At 40.5% G+C, this 17374-nt stretch overlaps 1 protein-coding gene across 1 annotated transcript; it reads left to right on the top strand.

Moving 5' to 3' along the window:
- The first annotated feature begins 4819 nt into the window (after nt 1-4819).
- LOC138971057 (uncharacterized) lies at nt 4820-10353 on the top strand. The gene is made up of 3 exons (XM_070343660.1): nt 4820-5433; nt 7702-7836; nt 8251-10353. The coding sequence occupies exons 1-3, from the start codon at nt 5100-5102 to the stop codon at nt 8511-8513; spliced, it is 732 nt and encodes a 243-aa protein (XP_070199761.1). The 5' UTR covers nt 4820-5099; the 3' UTR covers nt 8514-10353.
- Nucleotides 10354-17374: the final 7021 nt, after the last annotated feature.

The following is a 17374-nucleotide window of genomic DNA, read 5'->3' as shown; positions in this document are numbered from 1 at the left end:
AACTCAATCACTCCGTCACACATACACACACACAGTACACACACACACACACACACACACACACACACACACACACACACACACACACACACACACACAGAAAGAGCATAGGTGAAACTGTGCAAGAAAGCGAGACACTAGATCTAGATCTGTCTGTCTGCATGCGAAGCCTACTTACATGACTAAGTGCCAAAAGGTGCGCACGAAAAGCGGACAAAGGGGCTAAAAAATAAAAGTTGACAAACACGACTGATATTGTGATTTTTGTTAAGACAACAGATGCTGGAACCCAATTACGAAAAGAAAAGATAAATTTACCCAAATGATTTTACAAATAACGATAATTTTGTTCGTTATATCATTCAAAACGGCACTGAGTCATAGCATTAAGGTTATCTCGCACGTTTTTAAAGCTAGGGCTTTGAAACTTGGCACACAACCAAAGTATAATGACCTCCAGGTATGGTGCACATCACATTAAACAACATTGAATTTCAAGGTCACAGCGAGGTTAAATTTCCTTTGCAAACTGGAAAATTGTCGTTGTCACGTCTTACATGTTTTAATACTAGATCAGTTAGACTTTACATACTTCACATACTTTCAGCATTTTTATAAAACCTCATTAAAAGTGACCTGCTGGTTAATCTTTGTCAAAGTTCAAGGTCACAGCGGGGTCACATCTGGTCCAAATGTGGAATATTTTCAATTTATTCAGCGCGTTTATAGCACGAGCTTTGAAAATACACACAGTTCTAGTGTATAATGTTCACACACGATTAAAGTCTGGTTGAAAAAGTCAAGGTCACAGCAGGGTCGCGTTGAGGTCAAACATATACATTTTTCAATGAGGTTTTCTCATATGTTTTTGAAGCTAGGGCCTTGAAACTTGGCACACTACGCAAGTTAAATTAAACCTCATCAAATTCCAAGGTCACAGTAAGGTTAAAGATCCTTTAAGGATATTTTCTAAAAAAGGTGACCGCCTGGTTAATGTTTGTCAAATTTCAAGGTCACAGCAGTGCCATCTGGCTTAAACTTTGAAAAATTGTCAATTTCTTCAACTAGTTTTATAGTGTTTGAAGTCATTCACACATGATGAAAGTCTGGTTGATAAAATCAAACGTCAAGGTCGCAGCGGGGTCGCATTGAAGTCAGACACATACAATTGTCATTTTCACGAACGCCTTTTAAGCAACACCTTTGAAACTTCACACATTCCAAAGTTTTGATGTTGTTTGGTTATAATCAAAGTGTGGTCAATTTCCATGATTGAGAGCATTCAGAGGGGTCAAGTTGAGGTCACACAAAAAGTGATAATCTTTATAAGACTCACGTTTGCTGCTATTGCTCACTTGACATTGGTGAAAGTGCTTATTTTATAATTGTTGATCTTGATGTTTTGACTAATTAATATTACCAGGATCAACCATACCAGATTTCAAAGTCCAGAAGTTGTCAAACCTCAAACCTGTTGGAAGTTTCAAAAGATTTAAGCATCAACAAATTTCTATTTGATTTGACCTTAAATAACAGATTTGACCTTAAATCTTAAAACAGATCAACCAGACTTTGGTTTTATATAAATTGAAGTTCAATACAATTTCCTTTTTTTTTTTTACCCACGCGAGACCCTGCTATGACCTTCACATTTCTCAAGGATCAACCTTGAATTCTCCATGTTGAACAATCATTAAGCAAAAGCGTTGTTTGAAGTTTGAAGGTTCTAGCTTCAAAAATCTCTGAAAAAATATGTTTCATCCGTTTTCTGAACCACATGTGACCCAGCCGTGACCTTGAAATCTGACAAGGGTCAACAAGACTTTTACCATGCATGGGGGCGATTAAACCCCAAATGTGTGTGAAGTTTCAAGGTTTCAACTTAAAAAACGTCTGAGAAAAATATACATTTTCCTTTTTGGACAATGTGTTGCACGCAAGACAACACGACAAACGCTCGTGTTATCATTCTTTTACTTTAAGGTCGACTTGCGTGCCCGCTCTTTCGCTAATCTCAATTAAAATTCATCTTGGAAGTTCGGTTTTATTACGCTTTTAATTAAGAAGATTAAACTAAGACAACAAATAGTTAGTTTTACCCATTAAACTCGATAAGGTAGTGACATTTTATGTTGAACGCAAGATGGTGTCGCACGCAAGATCTGAAAAGATGTTGACGACATAATTTCAACACTTGATAGCGCATTCGTGGTTCGTGATTTCTTCACAGATTTTGAACACAGAATGTGTCACGTGGTTCCGTAGATGAAGTAGATCTTTGTACATGTAAATTTTGTTTTTAAAAGAAAATAACCGTTAATTACCGAACATTTTGTCGCACGCAAGATATGACGAAATTTTCAAATCGTTTTCAAAAATGCTGTTCAAAAGTTCTGCAGTCTTTGCTGGATTACTTGAAAGACAGCAGTTTGATACACCGTTATCGCTTGACGTGTCGACATCAATTCCAGAGTTTTTGAAAAAGAAATTTAGTAAATATCTGCGATTGAAAAATGTATGCCGTGATGACGACACATCTTGCGTGCGACACCTTAAAATTCGGTTATCGGAAAAAAAAAATTCTCTCGAGATTTAGATTTGACGTTTGGTCTCGTCTGTAAAGCGATGTTTCAGGCATTCAATCAAACTAAATGCAATTCATTTGTGCTTCTTGTTATTTTTCTGTGGCATATTCAAAACACGAGGTATCACGATGTCCTTTTTCAGATGGCCGGTTTTGGCGTTATTTTTGACTTTAAACAAAGATAACTTCAAAACCGTTCAAGTCAGACACACGAAATTATGTCCACTATCTCTTCGCACATTCATCCACACACACACCAATTTTCAGCAGACACACGTTTTTAGAAACATTTTTATTGTAAAACAAAGTCGTCTTCTGTTCTGTGAGCACCTTTTGGCACTTAGTCACATGGACACGACTGCCAAATAGTCTCGGCCCGCTCAAAATAACAATCACCGAGACTTTCAGTAATTCCATCGCGTGACGTCTAACCCTCGTACGTCATAATGTGACGTCAATGTAATATGACGTCTTCAAATGTTAAAGTTTCTACCACAGACATACATACATACATACGCACGCACGCACGCACGCACGCACGCACGCACGCACGCACAGACAGACAAAAGTTAGCATCGCATAGGCTACACTTACGTGAGCCAAAAATAGACTCTGACAAGTGTTCAAAGAGAGAATACTACATGGCTTGCTGTGTCGTACCAGATTTGCACGAGTTTCTTTTTTAAATATCGACCTGCGATCGAAAGCGAGCTTTTCAATAATTGAAAAAGCATTGAGCGTAAATCTGGCACAACACAGCAAGCCATGTAGTATTTATTCTCTTTGTTCTACATACTGTACTTACGTGTATTTTACTCAAAACGACCCGCAGTCGAGGCGCACAAATTGGAGACGTTTCTTTTGGAACCGTGATCTCTTCCAAAGCCTCGTGCAATCTTTTACGTCAAAGTAAAGAAACGTCACCTTAGAAAGAGTAGTGTGACGTGTTAGCTTCCAAGGGAAATATCATGCGCAAACACGGTGTTTCCATAATGACGTTTGTTTTGGTGACTTTCGCATCATAAGCAGTGAAAAAGCAGGTCCCTGCCAGACTAGTTTGACACGACCTCATTTACATGACATACACACGTGTGGTTTGAACAATATTGTTATCTCATGAATGGTCTCTCTCACGTATGTAGGACTAGATGATTACCCGCTTCGCCGGGTGAGTGGCGCGCACTGTACGCCGGCTTCGCCGGGTGAGTGGCGCACCGTACGCGATTGACGCCACACGAAGGAAGGGAGATAAACGCGCAAAACACTGGAGAAGATAAGGAAGAGTTACTGGGAATGGATGTACAGAAAAACCATAAAAACCAAAATCGGTTCAGCGCTGCGCGCTAAGAGCACGTGTTGAAAATTTTCATCGACCAGATTGTATCCGGGGTCTACCTGAATATGCCCACCAAATTTGAAGCAGATCCATCGAGAACTTTGGCCGTGCATAGCGAACAGACAGAAAGACAGACAGACACACACACACACAAGCCGTATATAGATATAGATAGATAACAGAGATTTCACTGTGTTGGGTACAAACAAGGAAGTTTGGGAGAGATGTCACTGACAAAATATGATCACAATGTGTCTTAGGCGCGCTCTTGTCTATATTATTATAACCTTTGTCTGGTAAAGCAGATTTCTATAGTCAATCGCATCCGCCTCGACCCGGGTTTCATGGCGTCAGGAATGCTAGGTTCTCGCGAGTAAAGCTAGGCAAGAAAGAGCCATTCTTCAGGACCGCTCACTGCGAGGATTTGGCAAGACAAGGTGTGCATGTCTCTTTAAGTTCTTGCACGCGAAAAAACATTGCGACTGCACAGCTTATACTCCCGTTGCGTGGGTTGTTATTGTTGTTGTTGTTATCTTTTTAGCCTTTAAAACAAGTATATGATCATATCGAATAGATGTATGATTGTTTCCACGCCAGGACAAATACAAGTGGCTTTTATGCTATATTGTGGATTGAATTCTTGTTCTTGTTCTTCTTGTTCGGCTTGGTTGTTTACTGGCGACATTTATTTTATGGCATCTAATCGTATCAAATTCTCGTCTTGCGAACACAAAATCATTTCGCAGACGCTCTCGCCTCTCTTGCCAAACAAGCATGCAGCAAGCATCCCAGCTGGTATTGCCTGAAAGAAACGGGCGTCTGGCTTAACTGTCCTATTCTTCGAAAGATAATTGATGTGTTTGCAACACTCTGTCCGATGAAGGGGGCGGAACCGATGACGATGTTCCAATCAAGATGATAGGCTGAAGTGTGCGCGTCGTTCGTCCTGTTCTAGCCTGTACAAATTACATTTCATCTCTGGTACATATCACTGTCATCAGTGAAGGTTCCAATAACAACTAGACATAAGCGCGCTAGATATAAGTGAGCTATCAGGACCATTGAGTGACCTGCCACCTTACAGAAGACTGAAGAACATTCGATGAACACATAAGTTACCCCTGTGACTAAGCTGACTTTCAAACATCCTTGGTCTGGGTTGGCAAAACTTCTGGAAACATGGCGTCGACGTTCTTTTTGCCGCTGTTTGCAATGGCCTTCGTCATGCAGACAGACTTTCTCTTTGGCTTGCAACAACTGAGAAGGGCTCAATATGGACATCTTATAGATGGCTTCATCTTCACCAATGACGTCGTTTTTGTGTTGGAACCCGTGACGTCAAAACTTGCGTGCGTCAGAATATGCCTGGAGGAAGGCACGTGCGAGACTGTGACGTACACAGTGACGTCATCAGGAGGGCTTTGTCGCGGGCATTCTACGTCAAAAGTATTCACCGACGCTATTCAGTGTCCTGGGACAAAATCGTATGTCTTGAAGAAGCGGAATTCGGGAGGTATGCTTTAATTGTGTTTTTTGTTGTTATCGCTGTTTTTTTTCTCGTGATGGTGGCGGTGGTGCCCTGATAGGTGTTGTAGTTGTTAAATGGGGTACAATTATTCGATAATTGATCGAACTCGGGATGTCAGACCGGACATATCCATGACATCTCAGGGACGGCGGCAGCAATTACCCAAAAACAGTGATGAATGCTACCATCAGGAATTTCCGAATAAGGAAAAATTGGGGAAGGGCTCCTAATATGGACCACCTTTTGTTTTATGCTGATAACTAGCTTGTTTTCTTGCGAAGAAGTTTCATTTTGTGTTTGGTAGTCCTTCCCTCTTTGGTTAACCGTTATGCCTAATTAGAGTGAACAAGCTTTGATAGACATTCACTGAGCAAAAAATAAATACAGAAACAAATCACAAATGGTCCATATTAGGAGCCCAATATGGACCAGTGAAGAGGCCTTCACGAATCACTGTAAAAAGCCCCCTATACTTCAAAATAACATGATACAACTTAGTGTGCAAGTCAGAATAATTAAAACATGCTTTAGATTTATCTGTTTCGGGTTGATGAGAGCATTATTTGAAGCACACCAGGAAACTAAAGAAGCTTATAAAAAACAGAGTGAAAATAAGTGAAATTATCAACTACCACGAAAAGAAGACTATTTAATATATTTTTTTGAAATCTCGAGGGCAAGTTAAAGGTTATTGTCAGCAGGCTTCTTAAAGGTACTGAACTTGTCAAATCCAGGTGCACAGAGCCCCTGGGGCTTTTAGTCATACCTCAGGCAGCTATCCGTTAGAAGAACTACCAAGTTTCATTGACTTGCACCCAAAGAGTCAAGAACTGCGATTTTTTTACGAATTAATTTCGTACTCGGACCCGGCTGGTCTTGGCCTATTATTGGATCTAAATTTAGATCAGGTAGATCACCACATCATGCACAAAAAGACACGTCACTAGCAAACTATGTCAGACGTCATCATGAGTTTGTGTAAAACAAAATGGAGGCCGGAATCACTCAGTTGAATCGAACTCCGACCAAACACCACGTAATAACTAGGTTAATTTATGCACTCGCGTAAACAAGAAACTGTCGAGCTTCACAGATGTCGTCGTTGGGTATCTTTGGGTTTGTTTTACTACCATAGGAGGATTTTTGAACTGTAAATGCACTCAGCTGCAACAAAAACGCAAAACGAAGGCTGTGAGCTGCACTGTGCCTTTAATGAACTAATGAAAATAGCCTTTAGCTTTTATTTCCTCGATTTGTTGAAGGTGGTCCATATCAGGGTACATACACATACTTTGAGATTTTGCTTTTATTTTTGTTTGCAGTATTAAATCGGGGTCAGCACTGCTAAAATTTAACAAATACGGTCTTGGATGTCATATATATCCATTTTGTGTGATAACAGCTTTGGCTGTGGACAGAAACGAGTCCGTTTTAGGCGCAAAGTTAGAGTGAACGGTGCCAAAAGTGAGAGAAAAAAGAAAAAGCCTAACGGTTTTGAGGTTTGTGTTTCCGCAACTGTTTTGACATGTGCAAGTTATTCAGAGAGGGTGAATACAGCGATTGAACAGCGCGGTTAGTTTGTCAGAACAGGACTAGGTGGTCCATATTAGGAGCCCGTTCATATTAGGAGCCCTTCACCTATTCCTGATTTTCAAACCATCCATGGAAACGCCTTCTGAGAAAAAGTCAGGTTCATTTGGCCTCGATCTAAGTCCCTGACATCTAAAATCTCAACTTTCACCTTGAATAAAACCAGTCAAGCTTCTTGATGAATCTCCCTTTGGCATGCACACGTACATTTCACTTGGTTGACTTTGTCCATGGACTGATTCAGCCGGAATTTTTTAATATTTTTTTTTATTGATTGGTTATGATGGATTGACTGTCACATTTATGAAGGGATTAGCCAATCGTTTGATTGATTAATTCATCAATAGTTTAATTCATTAACTGTTGATTATTTATATTTGTTTGTTGGTTGATTAATTCATTGTCTGAATGATTGATTGATTGATTGATTTAATGAGTGATTGATTGAATGATTGATTGATTGGTTAGTTGATTGATTGATTGATTGATTAATTGACTGTCAGACTGAGAGTGAGTCAGCGAGAAACTTCACGAAAGGTTCACGAATAAGTTGAATAACTCACTGACACTTAAACCAATCAGTCAATCAATATGTCGTTTAATTATCCAATTGATTGACTACCTGACTGAATAGTCAATGGAATGACTAATTTGTTGACTTAGGGTCATCGGCGTGGCACGAGAAGAGCTGTACGTTGGACAGCGAATGTCCGGCCCCCCTGTCCGAGTGTTTTGAGCGTGTGTGTCTCTGCTTCCCTGGCTACTACTACTCCATTGGGAACGACGCCTGTGTGCAAAGTAAGTTCGAGTACACACACGTCAAATCCCAAACTCACACAAATGCATGGAGGCACATACAGACGCACGAATGCAAACGCACATATGCACGCACGCACACACGCATGCACCCATGCACACACACGCACACACGCACGCACACACGCACGCACGCACGCACACACGCACACACACACACACACTGACACACACACACACATGACACACACACACACACACACACACACACACTCACACACACACACACACACACACACACACACACACACACGCACACACACACACACACACACTGCGCACACACACACACACAAAACAATAAAAACCTCTTTCATGCACATATATTGAGTCCTGTATCGGCATCCGGGACAATCTAAGCGTGAATAATACTTCGGACTCTTCTTTTTTTCAAAGCCTGTGACCTGTCCGACCTTACGTCACACTACGTCATGTACGATCGTCACGCCGTGTGGGGTAACCAGGCCAACCAGCTGTTTGGTGTGTCACGTGACGTGTGTCTGGAGGAAGGTGTCAATGACACGATGTGTCGCGCAGTCACCTATGACAGCGCTCTCAAGAACTGCAAGGTCCATCATCTCACCTGTGCAGACGTCCCTGAAACGTCATGGAAGTCCGGTCTGACATACTCGGACTACTTTCAGAAAATCTGCTCGTAGACACGACGAAACTATAGCAACATATCAATCAGGCAATACGTGATTAGGACTGCTACTTTAACAGAACCATAGCAACATATCAATTAGACAATACGTGATTGGGACTGCTTCTTTCAGAAAATCGGCTTGTAGACACGACAGAACCATAGCAACATATCAATCTGGCAATACGTGATTGGGACTGCTACTTTCAGAAAATCTTCTTGTAAACACGACACGGCTGAGAACCATACCAACATATCAATCAGGCATTGGGACTGCTATTTTTAGAAAATCTGCTTATAGACACGACAGAACCACAGCGACATATCAATCAGACAATACGTAATTGGGACTGCTACTTAAAAAAAAATCTGCTTGTAGACACTACAGAACCATAGCAACATATATATCAATCAGGCAATACGTATTTGTGACAGCTACCTTCTGAACATCTATAGACACGACAGAACTACATCAACATATCAATCAGGCAATACGTGATTGGGACTGCTACTTTAAATAAAACCTGCTTGTAGACACGACAGAACCATAGCTACATATCAATCAGGCATTGGGACTGCTGCTTTCAGAAAATCTGCTTGTAAACACGACAGAACCATAGGAACATATCCATAAGGCAATACGTAATTGGGACTGCTACTTTCAGAAAATCTGCTTATAGACACGACAGAACCATAGCAACATATCAATCAGGCATTGGGACTGCTACTTAAAAACAAATCTGCTTGTAGACACGACAGAACCATAGCAACATATCAATCTGGCATTGGGACTGCTACTTTCAGAAAATCTGCTTGTAAACACGACAGAACCATAGCAACTTATCAATCTGACAATTCGTAACTGGGACTGCTGCTTTCATAAAATCGGCTTATAGACACGACAGAACTATAGCAACATATCAATCAGACAATTCGTGATTGGGACTGCTACTTTCAGAAAATCTGCTTGAAGACACGACACAACCCTAGCAACATATCATTCTGGCATTGGGATTGCTACTTTCAGAAAATCTGCTTGTAAACACGACAGAACCATAGCAACATAATTATCAGTCTGGCATTGGGACTGCTACTTTCAGAAAATCTGCTTGTAGACACCAAAGGAACCATAGCAACATATCAATCTGGCATTGGGACTGCTACTTTCAGAAAATGTGATTGTACACACGACAGAACCATAGCAACATATCAATCAGGCATTAGGACTGCTACTTTCGGAAAATCTTATTGTAGACACGACAGAACCATAGCAACATATCAATCTGGCATTGGGACTGCTACTTTCAGAAAATGTGATTGTACACACGACAGAACCATAGCAACATATCAATCAGGCATTAGGACTGCTACTTTCGGAAAATCTTATTGTAGACACGACAGAACCATAGCAACATATCAATCTGGCATTGGGACTGCTACTTTTAGAAAATGTGATTGTACACACGACAGAACCATAGCAACATATCAATCAGGCATTAGGACTGCTACTTTTGGAAAATCTTATTGTAGACACGACAGAACCATTGCAACATATCAATCTGGCAATACGTGATTGGGACTGCTTTAGAAACTCTGCTGGGAGACAAGGCACGACATGATCGAACCACCTGCATGATTGTTTTTTGTGTGAAAAATGTATTTTTTGCATGTCTTGTTGATAGTATTGTTGGTACTTGGAAGTAAAATATTGCAAACGCTCACAGTGTTCATTGTGTTTGAACGCTAACTGCGTGCACGGTGTTTTAAAAAAAAGACTCGGACTATAAAACTGGGAGAACGGTGCAAAATCAGAAAGAATGAACGCACGCACAAACACACACACACACACGAACACACACACAACACACACACGAACACACACACACACACACACACACGAACACGCACACACACACACACACACACACACACACACACCCCACACACACACACATACCCCCACACACACACACACACACAATACACACACATACACATACCCACACACATACCCCCACACACAAACGGCACGATAAATACTGTACCTTTTGACATCATTCCCACTTAATCAGATCATCAGTTTGAGGAATCTGGGGGGATTCGTTGTATCATTAAGGCGGTAATGCATGTTATTTACACACCAGCAGTTTAGGTTCATGGCAAAGCCTTCATCATGCTGGAGACAGTATGTGCACTGTGTGACTGATGTAATGGCTTTCAGCTGGTGTAATCACAGTGGCAGTTATTTTTCTCTTATGGGGCAAAAACCGCTGAGCACAATTATCACGCAATCTTTTGTCTGAAAGAAACCTTGGTGGCCAGTGTAACGCTTTTGGATTGAAAATAAAACTCAATTTCACTGCACCCTATTGTTAGTGTGTGTGTGTGTGTGTGTGTGTGTGTGTGTGTGTGTGTGTGTGTGTGTGTGTGTGTGTGTGTGTGTGTGTGTGTGAGTGTGTGTGTGTGCGCGTGCGAGCGTGTGCGAGTGTGTGTGATTGTGTGTTTTATCTCTGCCAACTATAGATCGTGTGTGTGTGTGTGTGTGTGAGTGAGTGAGTGAGTGTGTGTGTGTGTGTGTGTGTGTGTGTGTGTGTGTGTGTGTGATTGGTCTGCCGATTTGTGTGTGCGTGTGTGTGTGTGCGTGTGTGTGTGTGTGTGCGTATGTATGTCCGCGCGTGCGTGCGTGCGTGTGTGTGTGTGTGTGTGTGTGTGTGTGTGTGTGTGTGTGTGTGCGTAGGTGTGGTTTTTACATTTAGTCAAGTTATGACTAAATGTTTTAACATCGAGGGGGGAATCGAGACGAGGGTCGTGGTGTATGTGTGTGTGTATGTGTGTGTGTGTGTGTGTGTGTGTGTGTGTGCGTGTAGAGCGATTCAGACCAAACTACTGGACCGATCTTTATGAAATTTGACATGAGAGTTTCTGGGTATGATATCCCCATACGTGTTTTTCATTATTTTGATAAATGTCTTTGATGACGTCATATCCGGCTTTTCGTGAAAGTTGAGGCGGCACTGTCACGCCCTCATTTTTCAACCAAATGGATTGAAATTTTGGTCAAGTATTGTTCGACAAAGCCCAGACTTCGGTATTGCATTTCAGCGTTGCGGCTTAAAAATTAATTGATGACTTTGGTCATTAAAAATCTGAAAATTGTAAAAAAAATATTTCTTTTATAAAACGATCCAAATTTACGTTCATCTTATTCTCCATCATTTGCTGATTCCAAAAACATATAAATATGTTATATTTGGATTAAAAACAAGCTCTGAAAATTAAATATATAAAAATTATTTTCAAAATTAAATTGTCGAAATCAATTTATAAACACTTTCATCTTATTCCTTGTTGGTTCCTGATTCCAAAAACATATAGATATGATATGTTTGGATTAAAAACACGCTCAGAAAGTTAAAACGAAGAGAGGTACAGAAAAGCGTGCTATCCTTCTTAGCGCAACTACTACCCCGCTCTTCTTGTCAATTTCACTGCCTTTGCCATGAGCGGTGGACTGACGATGCTACGAGTATACGGTCTTGCTGCGTTGCATTGCGTTCCGTTTCATTCTGTGAGTTCGACAGCTACTTGACTAAATGTTGTATTTTCGCCTTACTCTCTGCCGACTTTCGAATGTGCAAAAGGACGTAATTGTTGATGCAGTTATCGAAACATCTCCAGAATGGGATAACCATATAATCAAAATACACAAAGCTCACACGGCAATCCATATTTTTTTTTATTGAATTAAAAATAACATGTTTTCCTTAGCAACGAACGAAACAATGGAAAGAACATAAATTGCATGGTTTACCGAATTTAGTTAATCTGGTGTGTTGCTTTTGGGAACCATGCATTGGCCAGTATGATTACAGGCTTAATCGTGTGCTTAAAGCTTTTTCTAAATCAAGAGTGTTCAGCCATCCAGGGTTTACTGCACTGACCCATAGACCATTTATCCTGGACCGCCAACTAGCTCTCTCTCCGCTCTTTCTCTCTATTACGAGGTAGCGGCCTCTCGCATTTAGGAACCTACGCTTACAAGCCTTTCAGAAATCAGGGGGACGTGATATCCGGTGTCGATTGTAAACATGGACGAAGTTGCCGAGGTAAGTTCTGAAAGTGCTAAAATAAACTCAGCAAAAGTGCATATGGAACATGTTTTTCGATGAGTTTTGTTAAGTTTAGTTTGGAGTTTTGGAAAATCCAGTTCATTGTCACCTCCCATTGTCACAAATAACTGGAGCGTGCTTTCTTTTCACTGTCTTCGAATCGCTGGCCTTTCAAACCGGACGCGACGCGCCCCTGAAAGTCGAGAGTCGTAACCTCGAAGGGTCACGTGACGAGTTGGTGGTCCAGGCTATTTGGTCTACGACTGACCCTTGGCCAGTTAATTTAAAGGCACACTCCTTCCCGTGAAAATATTTCGGCTCAGCGTCTCAGATTTGAACAGGCTTTTATGTGGGATAAGAACTCAGCCTCCTTTGGTTTCGGTTCACCCTATCTCGTTTCTTCGTACTATTGATGTAGCCGCCGCCCAATTAACCGTGACGGTAGCCGAAGCGTATAGTATCATTTCATCGTACATGTATTAGAAACTGAGTGCAAAACCCTGCAGCCATGGCTGAGTAAGAACTGTGATTTTTTCTTTTTTTCTTAATTACTTTTGCAGATTGACATAGGTGTCAATTAGAAAATTAATTTATAAAAAATAATATAACTAGGCCTACATGTACTCAGTACAGTAAAGATGTTTAGTACAATACAAACTTGAGTGCTTCACTTTTGAACTCTCTTCCTGTACTGAACCAGTTTTGAACACAGCGTGATAAAACAGAAGCAAAAGGTAGCACATATCAAACACTAGTGTTTATTCGAAGACTAGTGTTTAACATTTGCTACCTTTTGCTAAGTGTTTTATACTACAATATATCCTTTGTTCAAAACTGGTCACAGAAAGGGTGTTCAAAAGAGGAACATTTTAATTTAGAGTGTAGGCTACCTATGTCTCCCGTTGGCGTTGGATGGATTTTCTCATGCCAGGTAAAAGCCTGGGTAATTCTATTAACAACATGCAATATTATAGTCTACAAATAAATGAAGGTGTCTTTGAAGAAAAGGTCAGCCAACAAGCACTCGTGTGTGTGTGACGTTATTGTTTTCGGACTATTTCATCGATATACGTAGGCTATACGTTACAACACGAGTGGTTTTTTATATGGCTTGTATTTCAGTCAAGACCCAGCGGATGAATATCAAGGGACTCACGTAAGCAAAGAAAGATAATGATGTTTTGACTAGCGGCCTGAGTGTCTGGTGTGTTTTTACAAACTGAGTGAGGCAGCTGGCATTTAACCTTGTCGATACAGGCGAGCCGCCATTGCCATTGAACCGAAATTCCTTTAATGTTCGATGCCCCTGTGTTCATTCGTCAAGCGTCTTGCTCAACTACGGAAAAGGCAAAGAAACGAATTCTTCTGACCATCTTAGCCTCTCTAATAACCCGAATTGACCTGTTCAGGTTTGGTGCATGCGTAGATTGAAGCTGGAGACAATCTGGTCTGGATAAAAATCTCAATATATGACATCAGTGAGCCAGAATAAATCTGACAATGTACCCACAAGTGCACACATAAAACAAGTCGCGTAAGGCGAAAATACAACATTTAGTCAAGTAGCTGTCGAACTCACAGAATGAAACGGAACGCAATGCAATTTTTCAGCAAGACCGTATACTCGTAGCATCGTCAGTCCACCGCTCATGGCAAAGGCAGTGAAATTGACAAGAAGAGCGGGGTAGTAGTTGCGCTGAGAAGGATAGCACGCTTTTCTGTACCTCTCTTCGTTTTAACTTTCTGAGCGTGTTTTTAATCCAAACATATCATATCTATATGTTTTTGGAATTAGGAACCGACAAGGAATAAGATGAAAGTGTTTTTAAATTGATTTCGAAAATTTAATTTTGATCATAATTTTTATATTTTTAATTTTCAGAGCTTGTTTTTAATCCAAATATAACATATTTATATGTTTTTGGAATCAGAAAATGATGGAGAATAAGATGAACTTAAATTTGAATCGTTTTATAAAAAAACATTTTTTTTTACAATTTTCCGATTTTTAATGACCAAAGTCATTAATTAATTTTTAAGCCACCAAGCTGAAATGCAATACCGAAGTCCGGGCTTTGTCGAAGATTACTTGACCAAAATTTCAACCAATTTGGTTGAAAAATGAGAGCGTGACAGTGCCGCCTCAACTTTCACGAAAAGCCGGATATGACGTCATAAAAGACATTTATCGAAAAAAAGAAAAAAACGTTCGGGGAAATCAATCCCAGGAACTCTCATGTACAATTTCATAAAGATCGGTCCAGTAGTTTGGTCTGAATCGCTCTACACACACGCACGCACGCACACACACACACACACATACACCACGACCCTCGTTTCGATTCCCCCTCTATGTTAAAACATTTAGTCAAAACTTGACTAAATGTAAAAACAAGAGGCGAAGCCTTCAAGGCTCCCGTAAGAAATCGACAAACTGAGTAACACAAACTCAATCACTCCTACACACACACAGTAAGCATAGGTGACACGGTGCAAGAGTGGGAGACTGACGCTAGATATAGATCTGTCTGTCTGTAGCCTACTTACGGGGACACGACTGCCAGATCGACACTGCGCTTTCGACAGCGCTTCCTCTCGCAGACACTGAAAACACGCTGTGCAGATCAACCTGTAGGAAATCTCCTTTGGTATCTTCTTTATCTATTTTTCTGGAGCCGCTACGAAACCGAACAATGTGAAATCGTCTTCCCCGAATCGGCGAATGGAGCTCGGTTAGAACTGAAAAGTGAATCTATACCACAATCTTTCACGCGATCTGACCTAACCTTGACCCCTGACCTGGTCTACATACCACACACAACACAAACCAGTCACCTGTTTTCACCCCCCCCCCCCCCCCACCAAAAAAAAAAACCCCCACCACCCGTTTTCTTTGGATACACACTTTAACTACATACGTGCCGACAAAATGTTGATCATTGCTTCAATACTTTGAAGCTGTTGCTTGGATAATAACCCGGTGTAGGATCCGGTCCGGTCCCCCCTCTGAAGTAGTCCCCCGGGGGACCAATTCGTGGCAAAAACTGCTCTATAATGGTCCCCCCTTAGACATCCAGCCTCGTTTTTATATTAAGTCAAGTTTTGACTAAATATTTTAACATCGAGGGGGAATCGAAACGAGGGTCGTGGTGTATGTGCGTGCGTGTGTGTGTGCGTGTGTGTGTGTCTGTGTCTGTGTGTGTGTGTAGAGCGATTCAGACTAAACTACTGGACCGATCTTTATGAAATTTGACATGAGAGTTCCTGGGTATGAAATCCCCATACGTTTTTTTCATTTTATTTTTATTTTTCAACCAAATTGGTTGAAATTTGGTCACGTAATCTTCGACGAAGCCCGGACTTCGGTATTGCATTTCAGCTTGGTGGCTTAAAAATTAATTAATGACTTTGGTCATTAAAAATCAGAAAATTGTAAAAAAAAAATAAAAATTTATAAAACGATCCAAATTTACGTTTATCTTATTCTCCATCATTTGCTGATTCCAAAAACATATAAATATGTTATATTCGGATTAAAAACAAGCTCTGAAAATTAAATATATAAAAATTATTATCAAAATTATATTGTCCAAATCAATTTAAAAATACTTTCATCTTATTCCTTGTCGGTTCCTGATTCCAAAAACATATAGATATGATATGTTTGGATTAAAAACACGCTCAGAAAGTTAAAACAAAGAGAGGTACAGAAAAGCGTGCTATCCTTTTTAGCGCAACTACTACCCCGCTCTTCTTGTCAATTTCACTGCCTTTGCCATGAGCGGTGGACTGACGATGCTACGAGTATACGGTCTTGCTGAAAAATGGCATTGCGTTCAGTTTCATTCTGTGAGTTCGACAGCTAGGCTACTTGACTAAATATTGTATTTTCGCCTCACGCGACTTGTTCTTGTTGCAATGTTAGTAATGTTACCAGCAATTTTAGAGAAAAGAAAGGAAAGAATCAGAGACTGGTTTCATTTCTTCTTATCAGTATTTATTTATTATTCATTTTATTTCATGTGATTTTTCTTTTGAACGGCATTATAAATCAGATCTATTTTATTTTCTGCAAAATATAGTCAAACAAAGAGATTGCTGTCTGTGCACTACATAATACCGGACGTAGATATAGATTGAAAATGGCTTGAATGCCTAAGAAAAACGAGGCTGGATGTCTAAGGGGGGACCATTATAGAGCAGTTTTTGCCACGAATTGGTCCCCCGGGGGACTACTTCAGAGGGGGGACCGGACCGGATCCTACACCGGTAAAATTAGTAATTCGGTGTTCAGTCAAATGTTAAAGTTTCTATCACACATGCACGCACGCACAGACAGACAAAAGTTAGCATCGCATAGGCTACACTTACGTGAGCCAAAAACCATACAACAACAAGGAAGAGAGAGAGAGATGATGATGATGGAACTTTATTTTTCAAGGATAGAGGTTTAAGGCGACGCCTTTTCTTACAACCGGTCGTCACTTCTAATACAAATGTCTAATACATGATAAACAAGTAAAGCAACATGACAAATAAACAAATTAAACGAACGATTTTCTTACAACCGGTCCTTACTTCTAATACAAATGTCCAATAAATGATAAACAAGTAAAGCAACATGACAAATAAACAAATTAAACGAACGACCCAGAAAACAATCGACAAGTAAGCAAACAAGCAAATAAACACTAAGAACAAAATGACAAAGTAAGCAACATACAAATCAAAAGCGAAACATGCAACATGTTAATTGAGGGAGAGAGAG

Source organism: Littorina saxatilis, linkage group LG7 (genome assembly GCF_037325665.1).
Source record: "Littorina saxatilis isolate snail1 linkage group LG7, US_GU_Lsax_2.0, whole genome shotgun sequence".
Lineage (NCBI taxonomy): Eukaryota > Metazoa > Mollusca > Gastropoda > Littorinimorpha > Littorinidae > Littorina > Littorina saxatilis.
This window is presented reverse-complemented; position numbering and strand designations above follow the sequence as displayed.